Source organism: Channa argus, chromosome 7, assembly GCF_033026475.1.
Source record: "Channa argus isolate prfri chromosome 7, Channa argus male v1.0, whole genome shotgun sequence".
NCBI classification, from domain to species: domain Eukaryota; kingdom Metazoa; phylum Chordata; class Actinopteri; order Anabantiformes; family Channidae; genus Channa; species Channa argus.
Window position 1 is genome coordinate 7,971,604 of NC_090203.1, and position 19,459 is coordinate 7,991,062.

The window sequence follows — 19,459 nt, forward strand, 5'->3', positions numbered from 1 at the left end:
CAACCATACTCGTCTATACTGGCATTAAAAGTATGTTATTTGGGCACATTCAAACTGTCACCATTGATAAATATTCATAGTTATATGTATATGAGCTATATATTTAATCTAATAAATACAAATCTAAGCAAATGCCTATTATGGTATTAATTGAAGTGAACTGCAAAGTACAAAAGACTGCACACGTGAAGGCTTCTTATCTTTTATCATTGCTTCCAAAACGTGTTTAATGTGATTGCAAAAACCTTTAAAATACAAATATGAACAAAAAAGTACACTTTAAAATTAGTATCATTTAAACTAAATTAATTTTGAAGTGAATGTACTGAAAGAGGAAAAAGAAGTGTCACTTACCAGAAGAGGTTGTCAAGTGTGGACTCCTGCTGATCAAACTGACAAGTGCGTACCACACAGGAAGCTGTGTCAAGCTCGAGCTGTGAACTGCTGGTTTGCCAACAAACTGTTGCTTCTGGGGGAGACAAAGATCTCTGGTGATTCACTGACAAACTCAAAGCATTAACGAGAAGTGCTGCTTTGCTTTAGCTACAGATCAATGGCACTCACATCTGTTAGCGTGTTGGATTTAAATGGTTTATTCAATCTCGCATGAGATCGCTACAGGTCAGGGAACTCACAGAGCTGTTAGATTTTTTAGACCATGCTATATGGCACCCACAAATGCATCACATCCTTTTTGACACTTAGCTGAAAGTTGATCAACCGCCTCACCACTGCAGCTTGTCCCTTGTATAGACACTTTATTTTCCCCATGGGAAATTAGGTTGTTGCATAGTCACAATGCAAAACACCACATTAAACATTAAATAAACTTTCATACACATAACCTACACATTTGCAGCCACTTATTCATACTGATACCTTGTAGGATGAGATTTGGGCCCAGACAAGGTGAGTAGTTTGTGCTGATTCCATTTGCGTTACTTATTTAAACACTAAAGGTCTTGTAAAACAAATGTAAATTTTGACATGAATCACGAGGGTCCTGTATTAAATTAACATCAGGGTCAATGAGTCATTATACTGACTCTTAGGGATGAAATGGCTTGAAAGAGTAATGGAATATGACTAAGCCTATACACCCAGTGCTCTCAGTAAGTAGTGTTAAAAATGGAATCAATTGTTAGGTCAGGGGGCGACTGTGGTGCAGAAAGTTAGAGCAGTCGTCCACCAATTGTTGGTTAGATCCCCGGCTCCTCTAGTCACATGTCGAAGTGTCTTCAAGCAAGACATCGAACCCCTAGGTTAGTTGCCCACAGTGAACGCTGGCCAGGTGCATAGCAGCTCCCCCATCAGTGTGTGCGTGTGTGTGTGAGACTGTGAGTGCGAATGGGTGAATAAGTAAAGTGTAAAGTGCTTTGAGTGCCAATAGTCAGAAAAGCACTATATAAGTGCAGACCATGTAATAGAATGTAGCAATCCAGCTGTGCTGCCTCCAAATTGGTTAGTTTTATAAAAACCAATACATCAATCAATTCAAATATTAACATTAACATTTCTCAAATGTTTATTGTAGGAATTATGTATTTTGATACATTATATTGTACGTTATTCATGTTATTCCTTCTACTTCACTTGCTATGGCTATTTAATGGCATTTCCTCTAGAGACCAGCTCTAAAGCCAATGTGCTATAAACTCAAACAACGTGGTAATAAATGTTATGAAAACTACCAATAAGTGTTCATATAACATGAAAAAAAAGTTTTTCTGACTGTGTCAATCTAAAGTAAGCAGTACCCATCTTTTTAGATGAAGACATAGCTATAAAATAAACCATCATCAAACCAAGTTTTACCAAGTTTATTTTTCATTTTTTAATGCCTGGTTTATTTAAGTTCTTTACTTTACTTCATACCTTTGCACGAATGAGATCAAATGGTGCCCTCACTTGTTCGGATATACAACTTAAATTGTGCATTTAATATACAGTAACAGTTCAGCACAAGTAAATTTCCCACATTCTGCTTTTAACATCACTTTATTTTAAGACAATTCTAACATCAATCTGAAAGGAAAAGCAAAACAGTAACGTGAGAAAAGGGGAATTATCGACATCCCACATTACTGTTAATGTGGGAATAAAATGTTGTAATGTATATACAGTATATATTGTCTTTTATTGTGTCTTTTCAGCGTTTTTCTTGTCTGGTTCTGTGTTTGTGGAAGCTAAACCTTGCTTCATCTTCAGTCTCTGTTCTGCTTTCTGCTTTTGCACCTCTTTGAAGACCTGTGAAGAGACATGACCAAGTGTCAGGGGAGGCCTGATGTAAAACCTTTAACCTCAATCTGCAATGTGCATGAGAAAAGGCACGATACTACTTTTTCAATAACGTGGAAGTTTTGTAAAAGGTTGCAGGTCTTTGGATATAAATCTTTTGTCAGTATTAAAAAAAACAGTATATATTAAAATCTAGCTTTGCTAGCTACCTTAATGCAGAAAGCCTTTTTGGCCAGCCAGCGACGGGTGGTCCGTCTATAGTACTCTGGTGGGAAGGTGTAGGTGATGCCAAGCTGTTCACACACTTTCTCAAAGGCATCGTATCGAACAAGCCTAAGGTGTTTTAAAAGCTTTTTTCTTTGGTCGATGGCCATGAGCATTCGCCTTTTGTTAGCTTTGTCCTGAAATAAAAATAAAATACAAAATTATTTTTTTATTAAAATCAACAACAATAACAACAACAACAACAAAAAAAACTAAAACAAAAAAAGAACACCCAAAATAAGGGGTTGGACTACATTCCAAAATAGGTGCATGAGGAATATAGGGACTCCAATTCATTCACTAATTTGCTCATAAGGAACACTCCAAAGTTTTCTACGTAAATTGTCAAGTCATATGTAACAGAAAAAGCTCAACATGTGATGCAACATGGAAATTTCCGACTATGGCTGTGGTACACATGTTCTTTTTTAATGTGGGGGAGTATACAGGATATCCTGTAGTTCATGTATGCCTGACACCAAAGGAAGAGAGATGAAACATAAAGATGCATTCATACGTCAAAGTTCTTGTGGTGCAAGTAAACTGACCTAAAACATGTTACATCATCTAGCTGCTTTTTTTTAATACAATGTAGGAGGAGGAGGAGGAAAATTAAATTAAATTTATGTTGATTCAACCCTTTCACTCACCTTGTGATGTTTCTGCAAGTGCTCTTGGTAGTTTCGAATTCTTGCTGTTAAAATAGCCACTGGAGGACAAGACAGTAAAACAGCATTTAAACAGTATACTATTGAAATTGGCTTCCTATATCCTATTTTTGTATTTCAGCGATAACACACATTTTTAAAACTAAGAAGTAGCAACAGACCCTGGACTTCCACTGAAGTTCGATCATTCTCATCTCTCTGGACTTTTGCAATAAGCTGTTCCTTTTTCAGCTGTAGCTTTTCACTCTGAGGACATAGACATGGAGTAATAAACTACATCTTTATGACTCGCTTTCATTTTATTTATTTTTTAATAAAAGCAATCATTGGCATCATAATTATAGACAAAAATAGAGTAAAACGTGAGAAGTCAGTCTGTTGATACAAGACCACTTACATGACTTGCTAGCTCCAATGAGAGTAGCCTTTTGACTAGATCATCAGTCCTATTAATAGACAACACAACTGTTAGAAAAGCAGTGCATACCCCTTAGACATATTTAAATTGTAAATAAAAATGTGTGCATGAAAATTGTATGCACGCCAACGTTTGGGCGAGGGGTACGGCTAAGTAATCCATCTTCATCATTGTTGGAGGTAGATCACTGAGTTGGCTCTCAGGGCCTGAAAGAGACAGACGGTTCAAATAAAAACAATTCTAAGGTCAAAAAATTGTTTTGTGACAAAGCAGCCTCACGACATACCCATCTTGGTTTTCTTTGCAGCTCGAGCATAATATCTCACTGGTGGGGGAACAGTAAAACATCCTGCAGATCCCCCCCCCAAAAAAGAGGAAAAGAAATTTAATTTTTGGACAGAATTATTCAAATCACATCATCTTTGACAAGATGCAAGGGTCTCACAAGCTGGTTTACATGTCAAGTCTTGCATAAAGAAATCTCTTTTAGGCCAGCACACAAAGACGCATGATAAAGAGCACTTAAGCTGCTGTTCAAGATATTCGGTAAAGTAATATGGTCACTGGTAGATTTCTGCTTTTGTAAACCATAAAGCTTTATATTCAACGAACCCTATTATTTCCTTCACTGCATAATAGCCAAGAAATACGGCAAATAAACAGATCATTCATAGGGCCAAGACTTCCCAGGTCTTATAATGCTTCCAAATTCCAAGATGATATCTAATTTTAAACTGAACATTTGATAAAGCAGGAATAAAGGTTTAAAAGGAAAGGGTGGTCTATTATTTTCACATTTTAGCATCTGATGGCCCCACCAACAAAACGAATAAAACAGCAGATTTTTATTCCTGTCAGAAGTTAGTTCAGAATCCTTTTGTTTATTCATGCCCAATGCAGACTCAATTGTGAAAAAATTATGACCTATAGCGTGAGAAGACTTTTGACTCAAACTTCTAGATGCAACTGATCTGGAAGTTCAAGCTGCATGATTTGAGGAGCACAACTATGGTAATCTGTACCCAATGGCCTAGATAAAACGCAACTATGCTCATATCAGATGGTGAGAGGAGAGTGGTTTTTATTGTGAGTATCATTAAAACATCAAAATGTTGTAATTTCCTCTAAAATACTTGTGGTTATTTGCTCTATCACAAATCTGTACAAATGTACAACTAGCAATATGATGTACTGCAGCTGTTATTATTTCTCAGTCCTCTGTTCATTAGAACCAGTCACAGTATGTAAAGTAAAAAAGCAAACTCACATGCAATGCAAGCTAGGCCGTCAATAATTACATTTTTCAGACAGTGGGGCCTGCTTATTGTTAATTTGTTTTCCACACTACAAACTGTAGTGCTAACCAAAGTAGTTAGGTTATTGGATTAAAAAGATGGTTTATAAATGACATTGTGGCTCATGATTGCTCTGCATTTGCACTTATTTGAGAGCAATGGTTTTCAGAAAGATGAAAACTTATTATTAGGCGGGTCTGTTAATAAAGCTTCCATCTGTGACTGTCATGCAACTGAAAATAGGATACAATGATGAGAAAATGGGTTATCACGTTATAGTAGTCTTGAGGGCGTTACTGAAAGTATAGCGGCTCCTGCTGTGACCAAAATGAACAGTAGAAGAGTAGGCAACTACACTGGAACACTAAAAGTGACAAAAGGCTCTCGAGTGACCAAATGTCAAGGTACAGAGACGGGGCATGTGTCAAAATAATTTAACAATATTTACATTTTGAAAACTAGGTTTACTGTGAGACTCAAGTCGCTTTTGTAATAGCATACAGAACACAAGCAAAGCCACTAGATTATTTTTTATTATATACATTTTTCAATACATCCTAGCTGTATACCGACAATATTTTCTAATGATATAATTATTTAAGTAAGCATGGCCTGAACCTGGTAGGATGGCAGAGAACATATGGACAAATTAAAATGATGATGATGTCTTTACTAAAATCACTTGCACAATATGAAAGGCTTATTTTGTGTTTACTACAGGTCTGATGGTGCAGGACCTCTTGTCACACCAACCCAACATGTAGTTTTTACACATCAGCAACAACATTAAAAGCTCGTGTCAGTTTTTAATGTTGTGGTAGTCAGCATGAGCAGTCTGTGCGGTTTGCAGTGGCATACATACGCAGCTACTGTGTGTTCTGCCACTTCTAAAACGTCACCAGCATTAGTCAAAATCTCCCACATGCTCACTGCAACACTGTGTATTTTAGGTCTCCACACAGTCCATAATTCAATTAAAAACAAGTTATAACTACAATAATAAAAGGTAAAGATTTTACACTCAAATATACACATGAATCTCCTTGTACCCATTTCAAAATATGCGTCAGCACAAAGTAGGAAAAAAGCACATTTGTTTCTTCTATGCCTTTTTTTAGTGAGCAATAACTAAAATGACCCAGCGTGGCAGGGAAGAGAACATATTTAAAGATATCTATCAGGTAAAGTTAGGGCTTTTGCATAAAGTCAGAGGCTTCTTTGGAAACCAGAATACAGTATTTTAAGATTTTTTATGACCACATTTAATTAAGAGGTAGACCAGCCATATTTGCAGGGCTGTGTTTCTAAGGCATTCCTGTTTCTAAATGGAAAACAGTTATTATAAAGATATTTTACTGGCATGATTCATATGATCAAACTAAAAGAAAATGAAAAAATAATTATAAAAAGAAATAGTCTGGTTTTTCTGGTATTTTCTGGTAGCAGCTTCTCAAAGGTGATAATTTATGTGATACATTTAAAAATGCCATTTTCTTTTTTCTGAAATGTATGCTGACAGAGTCATTGTTGTGCTGTATTTTCTCTGGGGAATACATAATTTCTGTCATGGTTACCTTTAGTTAAGAATCCAGTCTTCTTTTAAATAAGATGCAGCAATTGTTTTTAAGCTTTTGACCCTGAAAGAGCTCCCTAAGGTGATATCTAGCAGCTTGCAGTGAGCTGTTTTTTTCTGTGTGCGTTACCACTGCAGCTCTGCCAACAGTGTCCAGCTTAATGAGCATTTAGCTGAGTAAAGATCCACTTTAGGGCAGCTTTCACATGCTTTCCTCTCACTGACACTCACCACAGGTAACGCTGAGTCCTGATAATAAAGCAGAGCTGCATGTCCACATTTTGACCGACGCAGCAGAGCCGCTCTCTCGCAAAAGACCAGCTGAGGATTTCAGGACGGTCCGCAGAGCCACGTTTGTGAACATGTTGTCAGGAGAGCCACCAAGGGGAAAAAAAGACTGTATAAAAACGACGTGAAATGTGTCAGGTAAACGAACTCGACCCTTACATGAGGCTCGCCATTTTGAAAGGGCTAAAGCAGTCGAGCGAGGAGGACGGGGGAAGTTGTTTCCCAGGGAAAGCTAACGATCCCAGAACACATCGATAGAGAAGCTAATACGACAAAACGACAGAAAACCGAAACAAGCGGTAAGTGCAATCCGTTTTTTGTAGTCTAAAAATCCATCAATAAAAATACATTAAGTAGGGAGAAGGAATTCAAAAAGTATAAAAATACGAGACAATGAAAAGTAGAGTAGTATAAAGGGAAAGGAAAAATTTTGTGATATTTTTCAATCAAACAAATGAAGTTCTTTACACATTTTAACCTACCTTACTTGGATGTGTACAGCATCTTGAAAATGTCTTATTTCTGAAGATCCTGTATAAGTTAATGATGATTTTTAAACCTATAATAATGAATATAAACCAAATTTAGAGGAACTGAATAATCAGTCAGTGGGAGAGGTAAAAGAAATCTGTTTTTATTTGCTTTAATAAAGTAAACACCTAATCATCTCAAGAATGTACTTTTTCTGTAGTAAGTTTTAACAAATGAGCGACCTATTTACAAAGTGAGGTGCATACAAAGCATAGACATCATAAGTAATATACAGTATATCAAAGTAATTTCAGCGTAGTTACAGCGTAGTTAGTTAATCAGTTACATTTACAGCTGTGAATGTTGAATCAACTTACTAAAATCAGCTTTTCATACAATCTCAGGTTGAATACCTTGCATTTCAGTCATTCTTTTAATAAGCAAAGTGTTTTTAGTCATTTTCAGTATCATTCATGACTAATGCTTGTAGAAAAGGAAAGTCATCCCAGTGAATGACAGGGTCTGGCTCTCCTTCAGGTACGTAATCATCGCACGGTCCAAAAAAACATTGTTCTCTTTGCATCTCATCTGTTCCTATATTCTGGTAGCACTTTGGACTGAAGGATTCCTCAGTCTCCAAGAGGGGCTGTGTAGATTCAGAGCGCAGGTAGAAGTGAGGCTCTTTAGGCGGAGGGCTGATGCATGGACCAGAGAAAATCACAGTGGCATATGGAACAGAGCCACTGTTTGAGTACCCAGGGATACATGGTGAACCGCAAATGGACTCTCCCAGGTCACTGGTGTCCTCTGCATCATTTAACCAAAGGTCATCCTCCTCCTTGCTTAGTTTTATAGGCAGATCTAAGAAGCTGAGGTGGGACAAGTATATTGGATTGGGCTCCTCATTGTCCCAGGAAGGATGGGTATCCTGTAAAAGGAAATTACATTATTTACCAATGTTTCATTAATAAATCACAAGGTACAGTGCCTTTATTTCACATTCAGTAAATCTCATTTTCGTAAATATACAGTATGTGTCGTAAAGCAGCAATAAGGTTTTTCTGGTCATTTGGTGTAACAAGCTATACATTTCTAAATAAAGTTGGTGTTTGTTCACCTTCTCAGCAGATACACAGTCACATTAGCACTGCTGTTTCTAATCCTGTAGCACTGCATGTTTTTCGGGTCAATACTATATTTAATCTCCTTCAGTTTCTACAGAAATAAAAACTACTCTTTTTCTCCTATATTATTCCTATAATTATAATGAGATAAATAAAACACAAACTGGTTGCTAACCAATGTAAGTTGAAAGGCACGTAAGACGTTTCCGGGGAGACGGAAAAACAAACATAAGTTTATTATAGGTGATTCGTCTGCAGCAGAGTGTAAATGTAGACCAAAGGTGTGGGTTAAATTTGGTCTGAAAGTGTTGAAATGTCTTTGTTTCAGCCGGAATAAGAAGGGGATGCTTCATCTGTGTGGTTAACCATAGGTGAAAAAAAAACTTCCTTTCTGCTCTTTCTTGCACTTGCGTCTCATGAAATGTAAATAGTTTGCTTTGATGTCTTCTCCTTGACTTAGATTTTTGCTTGGCTTGTACCTCACTTATAAGTCGCTTTGGATAAAAGCCTCTGCTAAACGACTAAATGTAATGTAATGTAATACGTCACTATGCTCACCAGCCACTTGCTGATAGTTCCCATGCTATTTGTTGTTCAGACAGTCTATGGTTGACAAAGATAATTTTTTCTGACCAAAAACAACATCTAAACAATAATGACAGGAAACCCAAATACTACACCAAACTACACCAAAAGAACTAGCTGAAAGAGGCTAAACATCTCTGTAAAACTGAAAGGACCTTCATGTGATATATATCTCAGAAGACTCATTCTTGAGTGATTGATTCTTGATTCAGGGTGAACCACAGGTTATTACATTTGAGCAATTATTTTGCACCTCTGTTGATTCCGATGTCCATCTTTTGATGCTGCTGTTAGCTGGATCAGGAACAACAGGCCAAAATCGCCCTTTTAGCCTGTGGATAGAATAAAAGGGGAACCGAAATGTGTTAAAATACAGTTAACAGCCTTTCAGTTTAAATGATTTAAAATGACTCACGTTTTGTGGTTGGAGAAACAAGTCATGACCATGACAATGATGAACAATGACAATCCAACACCAGTCACCATTACAATCATGACAATGGTAACTGCATCTAAGAAGACAAAAATACACATTGTGAATTAACCATCTAAAAAGAAATTACATATTCTTTTAATCTCTTGGTCACATTTCCAAAAACCATGAAATAACGATACAAACCAAAGGGCTCGACTTCAAAATGAATGGTTGACCCATTTAGGCTTCCACCAGATGTGCTAACCATGATGAAAGCTTCATACAGGGACACAGTGTTAAGGTCTTTCAGAATCACCCTCCTCTCCTCCGGGTCAACATTGACAACTGAAAGAAAAGTCACAAAAAACACCAGATGGCATCAAATACAAATAATCGTTTAGAAAAGCAAAATTAAGTCATTTCACCTACCGTTAATGGGTCCCTCCTTAGCCCAGTAAAAGACTCTGCAGCTCTGAATAACTCCATTTCTTTGGCCTAATGGTATTTCATCCCAGGTAAGCTCAATATGTGACCGCCAGGTCTTTTTCATTCTTATTTTTGGAGCCATGGATGGAGCTTTAAAAATAAAATACATTTTTCGTGAGTGTTTGTTACAAGAACAGCAGTTTTGAGATTAAGGGCAGCAACAATGATTATTCACTTATATCCACAAGAGGGCATTATTCCATCACACATCAGCTGCTCCTGCACAATACGTTGTTTTTTTCTCTTACTGATGTGGCAAACTATTTTCTCCCTCTTCAAAGCTGACACACTCAGACTCACACCTCTGCCTGCTCTTTGTGTGATCCTCCTGGAGTTTTTGGTGACTTACCCTTTTGTCTCGAATAGGCATTAACTGTCTTAGGAGGGCCTATCCCATCCTTAAACCTGGGATACACAGAGATCCCATAGGGCTTGTAGGGCTCAATGCTGCCTATTGATGAGAGTGAAGAGGTTAGAGTGGATCAGCACCCATGAGCTTCTAACAGTGTGTACAGGCAGGGCATGCACAGGAAACTGAAGCTCATGCACACAAGTGATTGTTTGAATTCTTGTGGCTCAGGATGAAAACCAGATTAGGAAAACCAGTAAAATAAGAAGCACACGAAAGTTTAAAACCTGCAATATAAAACATACCTGATATAACAAGGCTGGACTGGTTTTGGTCTGCAATTTCAAACTGGATGAGAGACAAATCGGATTTTAACAGAGGTCTCCATTCAACCACATAACCAGTGAGACAAAAGGTATCATTGCTTTGCCACTGAACCAGAAGGGAATGGTCACCACGAGGGATGGCTGTGATGTTTGATATCACCCAACGAGCTACGTGCACAAAAACATGTTATGCACATTATAATAAAAATATACTGTATCATACTTGAGCCATATTCTTAAACAATTAAAGCATGTGACTTTCACCTTTAGTTTGGGAAATCTGAACTTCAGTGGGACGGGATTTCCCTGCCGCATTTACAGCTCTCAGATAAACTTTCTTAGCTTTACTGGGAAGCTGAAAAGTACAGTAATTTCCCATTGTAGAGCACACTTTGCCCTTTTCTCCTGGAGATGCTTGCACTGAGACAATGTATGACACATTTTGGCCATTGGCACGAAATTGTTTTGATGGCTAAAACAGAGGGAGAAACAAAATTGAGAAGATATTTTAAAGATAGACCTCACACAATCAGCCAGAGTTACAACAGAAAACATCAGTTTGTGACAGGTGTCAAGCAACATGTGTGATGTGTGTACCTTCCAAAACATGTGGAGCTGTTTGTGCATGTGATCCCCTGATACCTTCATCCAGGAATCTAGGCGTCCAGTGGGAGCTGAAAAGAAAGAGACGGCTGTCAGCTTCACAGCTTGTCAAAAGCCTGCCTTTTTCTTCTCACACTTTAAAAAGTAAAACTTCTCTACACAAGACAGGTCTATGGATTCAGTGCCAGAGTGTGCAGCAAAACTCAATACATCAATTCAGCCTGTGCTATAGAGCATAGCAATGGGAGATGTAGAACATGACATTAGCGTATATTGAAAAGACCAGGAAATGGAAGAAAAGATAATAGATTGGAAAATGTTAGAATGACTGATGGTGTCACTGTAAATTGATCTCAGCCCTACCACTCTCCAAGGTGACTCCTGACTGGCTGCTGCTCCATTCACTCCAGGGGCTCTGCTGGTAGCTGACTCTAATCTGGGCAAAATACTGAGTCCCATGGTGGAGATGACACAGGTCCACAGGTCTGGTTGGTTTAACCGGGCTCCCCAGGATCTAGCATATGTGACAGAGCATACAAACCATATGATTCCAGGCAAACACGTTAGGAACAACAGGCAGGTTATATTACCATATAGGTGCTTATAGCTACTCTGTCCATGACCTAAGCTTTCAGGTTACAAAAACACTCAACTTATTTGTACTCACCGGTTTACTCCATTGACTACTCTCTGCAGGCTTAAGTCGGACTTCCAGGTTGAGGCGGTAGACAGACATCCAGGATTGGTGCTGTGACAAGTTCCATCTCAGCTTCAGGCAGCCGTACATTTTGGGCACCGTTTCAACCTTCAGAATCTTTGGTGGGTCAAACTTAGCTGAAATAAACCACCCAACAAAGCAAATACCCCATGCAATTTAAATGTTTTTTTTTTTAATTAAGTTTGAATCTACACAGAAAAGCTTTAGATGATATTACCCCCATTTTGTGCCTTTCATGCATTACCATCACATTTGAATCACACAGCTATCCATCAGTTCTGTTCAGAAAATAATTACATCCAGAATTTGTAAAAAAATCCAGAAGTTGAACTAATTAACAGCTGTTCTGAAGCTGTTAGATTTAAACAAAAACTGTGGAAGGAAATAATACCCTGCTTGATCTTTGTGGTTTGATAAGCAAAATCACATCACAGTTCTTTTCTGCATCCATGTTGCATTGTATTAGTTTTAAAAAAAAAACAAACCTACAAAATGCATGTTATCCTACAAAAGCTGTGACTTGATGGTGATACATTAGAAGCACAGTATGAGGCAACATTAGATTGTGAAAGAAAATGGAGAAGTAGAATTAAAGATGGTTGTAAAGTAGGAGAGCATTGCCAGGAAATTAATCTCTGATGGAGATCACTGCGTGGGCAAAACACAGTCTGTGATTTTCTACACTTCTCACCTGCACTAACAGGCTCCAGAACAACAGGTACTGAGGTTGCTTCACCAAGTTCATTATCCGCCTTAATGTACACTTTCATTTCAGAGAACAGGACAAAGTCAGAACGAGGTATGATATAGTGGTCGGCTCCTGTTTGCAGCTCATATGTACGGTTCTCGTTTGATTCCCTGTGTTGAGGAAATCATAATGTGGGAAACACAGTTACATAATCACAGGTATTTTTGTAATTGACACTTGAATTATTCTTGACACCAACATGATGCATGCGTGCTGGTAAATGTTTCAGTGTATTCCTGATTATTATACCTTATCTCTGTGTGGAGGGTGTACTTTGTGAGCAGATGGGTCTGCTGCCGCCCAGGGCTCCAGCTACAGGTCAGGGTGTTAGGAGTGGTGAGGTTTGTCTGACAGCTGAGATTCTGTGGTGCTTCTGGTGGATCTATGGATTAAAAAAACAAGTTAATTAAGGCTTTTTGACAGAGTGGTTAAGGAAAGTGGTAAGTAAAACTAAAGTTACAGCAAATAACACAGATTAAAGAAGAGTTAGAATTAGTCCACATTAAAAAGTGGGGTTTCATTTTGATGTAATAATTCATTCTTTTGATGCAATCTTTGTTTTAGCTATACATTTCTCTATTTGTTCATTGATCTATTAAACAATGTCAAGTCTTTTTATGATCTAGTTGATGGAAAAAGTTAATTAAAATGTTCATTATATTAAGGCCAGTATGACTATTAAAAGTTCCTTACTGCTTTAAAGTTAAATGAACAAATATGCCTAATTCTTTCTAGTTTGCTTTTCAACTTGGGATAGATAAACTAGTGATGAAATGATTATAACGGCATGTTTTAAAAAAGAAAGAGGGATTTCGCTCACATCCAGCTCTGATCTCCACTCCTCCGACTACTTGAAGGAGAGATGCCTGGATGCAGCAGGTGAGGAATGCCCTGGTGTGATTGAAGTTTGGTATAACAACCTTGGAAATGCTCCCGCTCTCACTGGCCACAGGGCTGCTGGGAATAAAGCGATTACCAAGGTGCCACTCTATATGAACAGCTTGTCCAATGACCAGGGGGCAGTCGTCTCTAATGAAACAGGTGGCTGTGACAGGTGACCCCAAAGGCACCACTGAACTGGACGTCTGGACCTTCGCGCATGGTTGTATGTTATCCTCTAGCAATGAGAAAATCAATTTAAATGTACATTGTTGAATAGTGTGTTGACTGACTCCAAGTCTGCACAGAAGTTTTAATAACAATTTTCTTTCTGTCTTTCAATCAGATTTGCTACGTCAATATCAAGGAAACACTCACCATTCTGCACTCCATTCAGAAATGCCACCAGTATTACAACCACTGACACCAATGTGGGTATCATGATGATAACACCTGTAAGGCAGCCAAAATGAAATGCATCATTCATTAATTGCCATGTTTCATGCTCTATCAAAGTAATTTTTGAATTCATGTTCTTTACGAGTGAAATGTTGCACCGTGTGAGGGAGGAACTGAGAGCGACAACGTTTGTTGCTGCAAAAGACATCATCGGTTGATGTGACAAAGAAGGTGATTTCCATAATGAATGAGTTTTTCTGTATACACAGACAGCTAGATGCATGCATTCACTGCCTCCCAAAGCAGTGAAAGAGTCTGTTCACTGACACATGACATAAACAAATCAGCAATCATGCCAGCCTGGAGCCACATTTAAGGACAAGATTACACAGAGGACATTAAAAGGCTAGCCATGCTGTCACAGAATACAATCTAAAGTCTCTGCTGTCCATACACACTGTATTTATGCTCTTCTGTAATTCTGTTAGAGAGATAAATCTCTCAGACAGCGATATTGTAACTGCCAGTTGTTAGAAGGTAACCAGACCTGTTGGGGATGCACTCCATAGCCCACTGGTCATGTATAATGAGCAGAAGATGGGGATTTGAAAGCAAAGCAGATGGGAACAATTCTCAGGCATATTATACTTCTAATATTGAGTCAGCAACCTACATTTTAAATTCAACAATCAGTTGGGGCAATCACATTCGTGACAAGCACAGGCTTGACGCAGGTTCAAATGAATGTTGAGGATTGTGTTTTTGAAATACTCACCATTACACAAGTCTGAAAAATCACAATTCACCCAATGCCAGTTGCGAGCTCACAATGCACCACCAAGGAGACACGTACATGCCTTCACCACATGGCTGTGTCTCTCTGTGCTGTATGGGAGGAAAGGAAAAGTAGTTTTCAGGTGTGTGGAAACAACTGATTAGTTGAGTGAAAATTTAAACAACAGCAATAAAAAAATCTCATGAATTCATCATGTGTGAAACACCATTTTACACTTCTAATACTATTTCACATACAATATAGGCACAGTTGCAGCTCCGATGTAATATCATACCGTTTTATTTCATGACTATATTAGCACATATGTGAAACAAAATGGTGCCTGTGTTGAACCACACCCATGCATTTGGCTTTTGTACATTTTTACAATATATTTTACAATGTATTTCATGTATGACAAAAGAAAACATTTGGAGTAAGATTAATGATGGTTTTTAGATTTTCTCTCCCTGAATTCTTAAAAATCATTGACATCACTGTGGGTTGTGTTTAGAGGTGCAATAAAGCATACATCTGGTAAAAGGTGAAAAAAGGCACCAAATGAATTTTCAACCTGGTGACAAAATAGTTATTCAGGTATTTTCAAATGTGAACTTTGTATTTATATATCATACAGCACTTATATATACCATACAGATTGTTTAAAAAAAAGGGTAATGGTTTTCTATATCTTACATATTTTCTAAACATCCCATGCAGAGATTAAGCTAACAATGAAATTGCATCTACTCACCACAGTGTCTTTGAGTCCAGAATTGGGTTAAAGAAAAACTTCAGTCATTTACTAAATTAATTATATTGTCCAAAGTTATGATACAGATGCTAAAATCATCACTGAATCTGATCTAATCACATTTGTTAAATGTCAGCACGCAGCCTGGTTTATCTCGGTCATCTGTGCAATAACATTACCAATACAAATCAGTGAGACTCACTGCTCCATTGGATGACATGTTTGTTCATTCCAAAACATGTCAACATATGTTTAACAACAGTTGTCCCACATGCACAGAATCAGCATTTCCTTGTTCCATCGGTGTGGAAAATATGTTGACCGCAATAAGGTCATGTAGTTGAGCAATATGTTTGGCTGATGTATTTTTAATCATTTTTTAAAAACAATATTTGTAGTCTATGTTATAGACAAACACGCTAATCCAGGCTGCAGGCTGACAACTAACCCAACATGCACAGAAAAGATGCCGAGCTGGTTTTAGTGTCGGATTGTGGACAATATGATTAATTTAGGAAATGAGTTTTTCTTTATGGTCATCTGTGGTATCTCAGTGTAGCTCATTCGTGTTTTTGAACGAGAATGGAACAAATAACTTAAAATAAGTTCTGGATGTAGAGACATTACGGTCAGAATTGGCAGTAAGGGAATAAACTCAGTGATCAAGTGAAATGCTAAGTACTCACTAAAATACTCCTTACTTTTGGGACATGTTGAAGTACTAAGTACATGCTGTAAAACGACTTAAACGTACATGAGTACAGGTACTCCACTAAAAAACATTATGCATGAACATGTTTGGATTTTTGTCTTAAATCTCTCCCATTTTTCTCTGATTCTTGTCCTGCACAATGAGCTGCACATCAGATTTATCAAGATTTTACGGAGATTTACCAAGATCCACGATTTACACAAACCTATTTGTCCATTGGTTTATAACACGTAGGACAGTTCAGCACAATTTAATTAATCAAGTGCAACAAACGCTATTAAATCGTTGGTAGGAGACATTTAGGAACAAATCTGTTCATACGAGTGCCTCTTATGTGAGGCCTAAATATTTTAAACAGCACCGAAAGAAAAATGTATATTAAAAAAATAAATAAAATAAAGTTCAAATAAATTTGTGTGTTAATATAGAGATAAATGTAGTTGTTGGTAAAGGTTGGGGTGTTTTAAACAACATCATGCACTGACAAGTGGTTAATCAATAATAGATCGCCATTCATTAATGTCTTATTATATTTTTTATTTTTTTTATATATATATATATATATATATATATATATATATATGCAAAAAAGTTGTTTTTAACAAAAGCTGTCAAATAAATGTAGTGGAGGAAAAAGTATGATGTTCACCTCTGAATGGTTGTGGAGTTAAAGTAAAGCAAACCTAAAATGGATATAACCCACTTAGGTACAAGTTCCTCAAAAAGTAACTTTACATAAATTACAATATATAATAAAAGTAAGATTGACTCTAATAAGGAACATCATAAGAAAACGAGTAAAATTTGTCACCTGAACATTTCAAATGCAATGTTGTATAATGTTGGATTTAAAAGTCTCCTGGTCACTGCAGTAAAAACACAGGGTGACAGGTGACCCTTACCGATTTCTTTAATCACAAGCACAGACACGGAGCCAGTAAGGGAGACCACAGAATTTAGACACTTCCTGTCTTTGTCTGATTCTGGTTAGAAACTGAAGAATCTAAACAGGTCACTATTTACTTCTCAGGATAAAACACCTTTGACCTTGAGTGTTCAATTCAATGTGTTCTTCAAAGACAAAATCAAAATGATTTGCTATTAGATTTCTATTAATATGCTTCCTAGTACTCCCCGTCTAGAACAAAATTCAGCCCTTAGGCAGGAATTTCCCATCTGGACTGTCAAGTTGTAAGTAATCCCCATAACGCTAGGGTGTATTACTTTAATAATTCGCAACTATCACTCAAACTCAGTGTCAGATCGCTGCCCTCAGTCCACACTAACCCACTATTTGGTGGAGTCTGCATTTACTGATGTGTGAGAAATGGAATTTGTCCCTGTTTCTTATCAGCAGTGTGCATAAAGGCCTCCATTTTCCCCTGCTTCTTTTTTACAGTTGCTGCTTACTTGTAAGAGGTAATTGCCTGTGGCTCTGACAAAAGGCAATCGAGAGAAAGAGCGAGAGAGAAGGAAAGAAGAGATATGCTATTAAAAGTCAACTGTGCTTTGTCAACAAACACAATCTGGCTTGTTTAAAATAAAGAGAAAGTAAGAGTGGATAATTTCAGTGTGTTGGCCAATCATGTCTGAATATATTGATGTAAATATGCTATCTGAATATTTTTTGTGTGTCTCAATGAGTCATGCCACTGTGTGTAAAGAAACATTTTGCTAGCCACCATGTGTTTCCTTTCCCGTTGGGTGTTACAAAATGCTCACATTCAGGATTTGGCAACATCCTGAACATAGAGTGCAATGACATACTTGCCACAACTTCCTCTCTCCGGTCGAAATTCTCACACTAAAAACTGTGCTTTAAGTAGAAATCCTAAAAAGTGTTTAAGTTAAATTTTTTGCTATTTATCCAATTGTTAGTCATAGTGAACTTAGACATTGTAACCTTTTGTGTCAGCACTTGTTTAATTCCCAAAATCGAAAAATGAAGAATATGGACTTTTTCACATCCTCTTTAGTAATGGATAGATCACCAGAACATAAGCATGTTTTCATACCTTTAGTTGCAAATGTTCCTTCCCACGCACATGAGCCTTATTTGGACGAATGGCAATCACAATAACAAATAGCTGGAAAAACTCCTACATTAAAATAAAGCAGTAAAATTACTATAAGTACTATAAGTTTTACAACTTAAAAGTCCAAACAAAATGCTTTAGTACCAGGCTGCAATAAGTTTCAATGTAACTCTTTATCAACCTTCAAGCCTCTTTAAAACATTATCATGTCTTAGAAATTCTAAACATGTGAAGATCCTCTGTAGTTGTACTATTTCATGTTTGTTAAATCAAGCACTGGCATCATTAGACAGGAAACTTCAAAGGGCGATACATGGCACACATACAATAGAGAACGGAAGAAAAAAGATCTGATTAAGCAAGGGTTTTTAAATTAAGTTGTTTGCTTCTTAAGCTGGCTGAGGATGCAACTCCTCAGCCTGAACATGTGTCACCCAGAAACTTTGTAAAGTTTCCCTTTGCAATCTGGCACAAATATCAAAATGAAAGGAGCAGCAAATCACTTGATGTGAAGATAAAGGAGAGCCATCAGAGGAGCTTGCCACTCACCACACAGCAGCTGCAGCCGACCAAGAAAGATGAGTGGCTCTCATCAGCCCCGATAGCACCAGATGAAACAGTGTGTCTCAAAGCAGCTCAGATACGAGGACATATGTGTGTGTGTGTGCTAACCAAGCAGCAGCAGCAGCAGCAGCAGCAGCAGCAGCAGCAGCAACATCCTCGTTCTGATTCTTTGAAACTTCACTTCTTTCTTTCCAGGAAGAAACACATGACTGTGTTGTGGGAAGAAAAAGTGGGGCGTTTAAATTCACAGTGCAAGTAAAATTAATCTGGATAAAATTCCCTGTTTCTTCACAGGTTATATCAGACATTTATGCATTGTCACAGTATCTAGGTGTTACCTTTGTGACTGCAGATGGAGTAATAAGAGCAGTCATTACACTTCAATTTGAATCAATTATATGTCACATTTCTGAACAGGTGTCTGCACTTCGTTTATATTAGAGCATGGAGGAATTCCAAGATGGTCTTAGATGGTATTAGATGGTCTTTTCCCACAAGGTGTTAATATGGCGCCTATTAAATGCCCTACAATATGCCTCCAGAGAGCCGTCTGAAGGAATGCAATAAGTCTGCTTCATACTGACCCCTCTGTGTTGAGTATGACCTTTGAAGCAGCAGATCTGCTGCAAAACACAGTCATCTCCCTTTCAACACCTATCTAAGCCTCTGTCAGCATAGTAATAGAACAAGCTCTTAAATGGGATTGTAAACTGTGCCTTGACCCCCCAAGGGCACTTGAAACTACTTGCCATATCACGTTTATTAGCTTAT

The 19,459-nt window shown here is 37.6% G+C and overlaps 2 protein-coding genes across 4 annotated transcripts; both read right to left on the minus strand.

The window, feature by feature from the left end:
• Positions 1–1,805: 1,805 nt before the first annotated feature.
• Positions 1,806–6,942, minus strand: mrps15 (mitochondrial ribosomal protein S15). Of its 2 annotated transcripts, none has more exons than XM_067511331.1 (8): positions 6,688–6,942; positions 3,875–3,937; positions 3,713–3,794; positions 3,568–3,616; positions 3,332–3,416; positions 3,153–3,211; positions 2,448–2,639; positions 1,806–2,247 (listed from the first exon to the last, which is right to left on the minus strand). In XM_067511331.1, exons 1-8 carry the CDS (start codon positions 6,818–6,820, stop codon positions 2,137–2,139), a joined length of 774 nt encoding a protein of 257 aa, XP_067367432.1. In that variant the 5' UTR covers positions 6,821–6,942; the 3' UTR covers positions 1,806–2,136. The 2 variants fall into 2 exon arrangements, with proteins under 2 accessions (XP_067367432.1, XP_067367433.1); XM_067511332.1 differs by having other exon boundaries at positions 3,719–3,794; positions 6,688–6,941.
• Positions 6,943–7,358: 416 nt separating this feature from the next.
• csf3r (colony stimulating factor 3 receptor) lies at positions 7,359–18,856 on the minus strand. 2 transcript variants are annotated; one of them, XM_067511265.1, is made up of 18 exons: positions 18,674–18,856; positions 18,104–18,187; positions 14,623–14,732; positions 13,827–13,901; positions 13,390–13,686; positions 12,819–12,951; positions 12,513–12,679; positions 11,771–11,937; positions 11,467–11,617; positions 11,098–11,174; positions 10,765–10,972; positions 10,480–10,668; positions 10,175–10,276; positions 9,769–9,915; positions 9,544–9,684; positions 9,340–9,436; positions 9,178–9,256; positions 7,359–8,143 (listed from the first exon to the last, which is right to left on the minus strand). In XM_067511265.1, exons 4-18 carry the CDS (start codon positions 13,888–13,890, stop codon positions 7,667–7,669), a joined length of 2,496 nt encoding a protein of 831 aa, XP_067367366.1. In that variant the 5' UTR covers positions 13,891–13,901; positions 14,623–14,732; positions 18,104–18,187; positions 18,674–18,856; the 3' UTR covers positions 7,359–7,666. The 2 variants fall into 2 exon arrangements, with proteins under 2 accessions (XP_067367366.1, XP_067367367.1); XM_067511266.1 differs by lacking the exon at positions 18,104–18,187.
• Between the last annotated feature and the right edge of the window lie 603 nt (positions 18,857–19,459).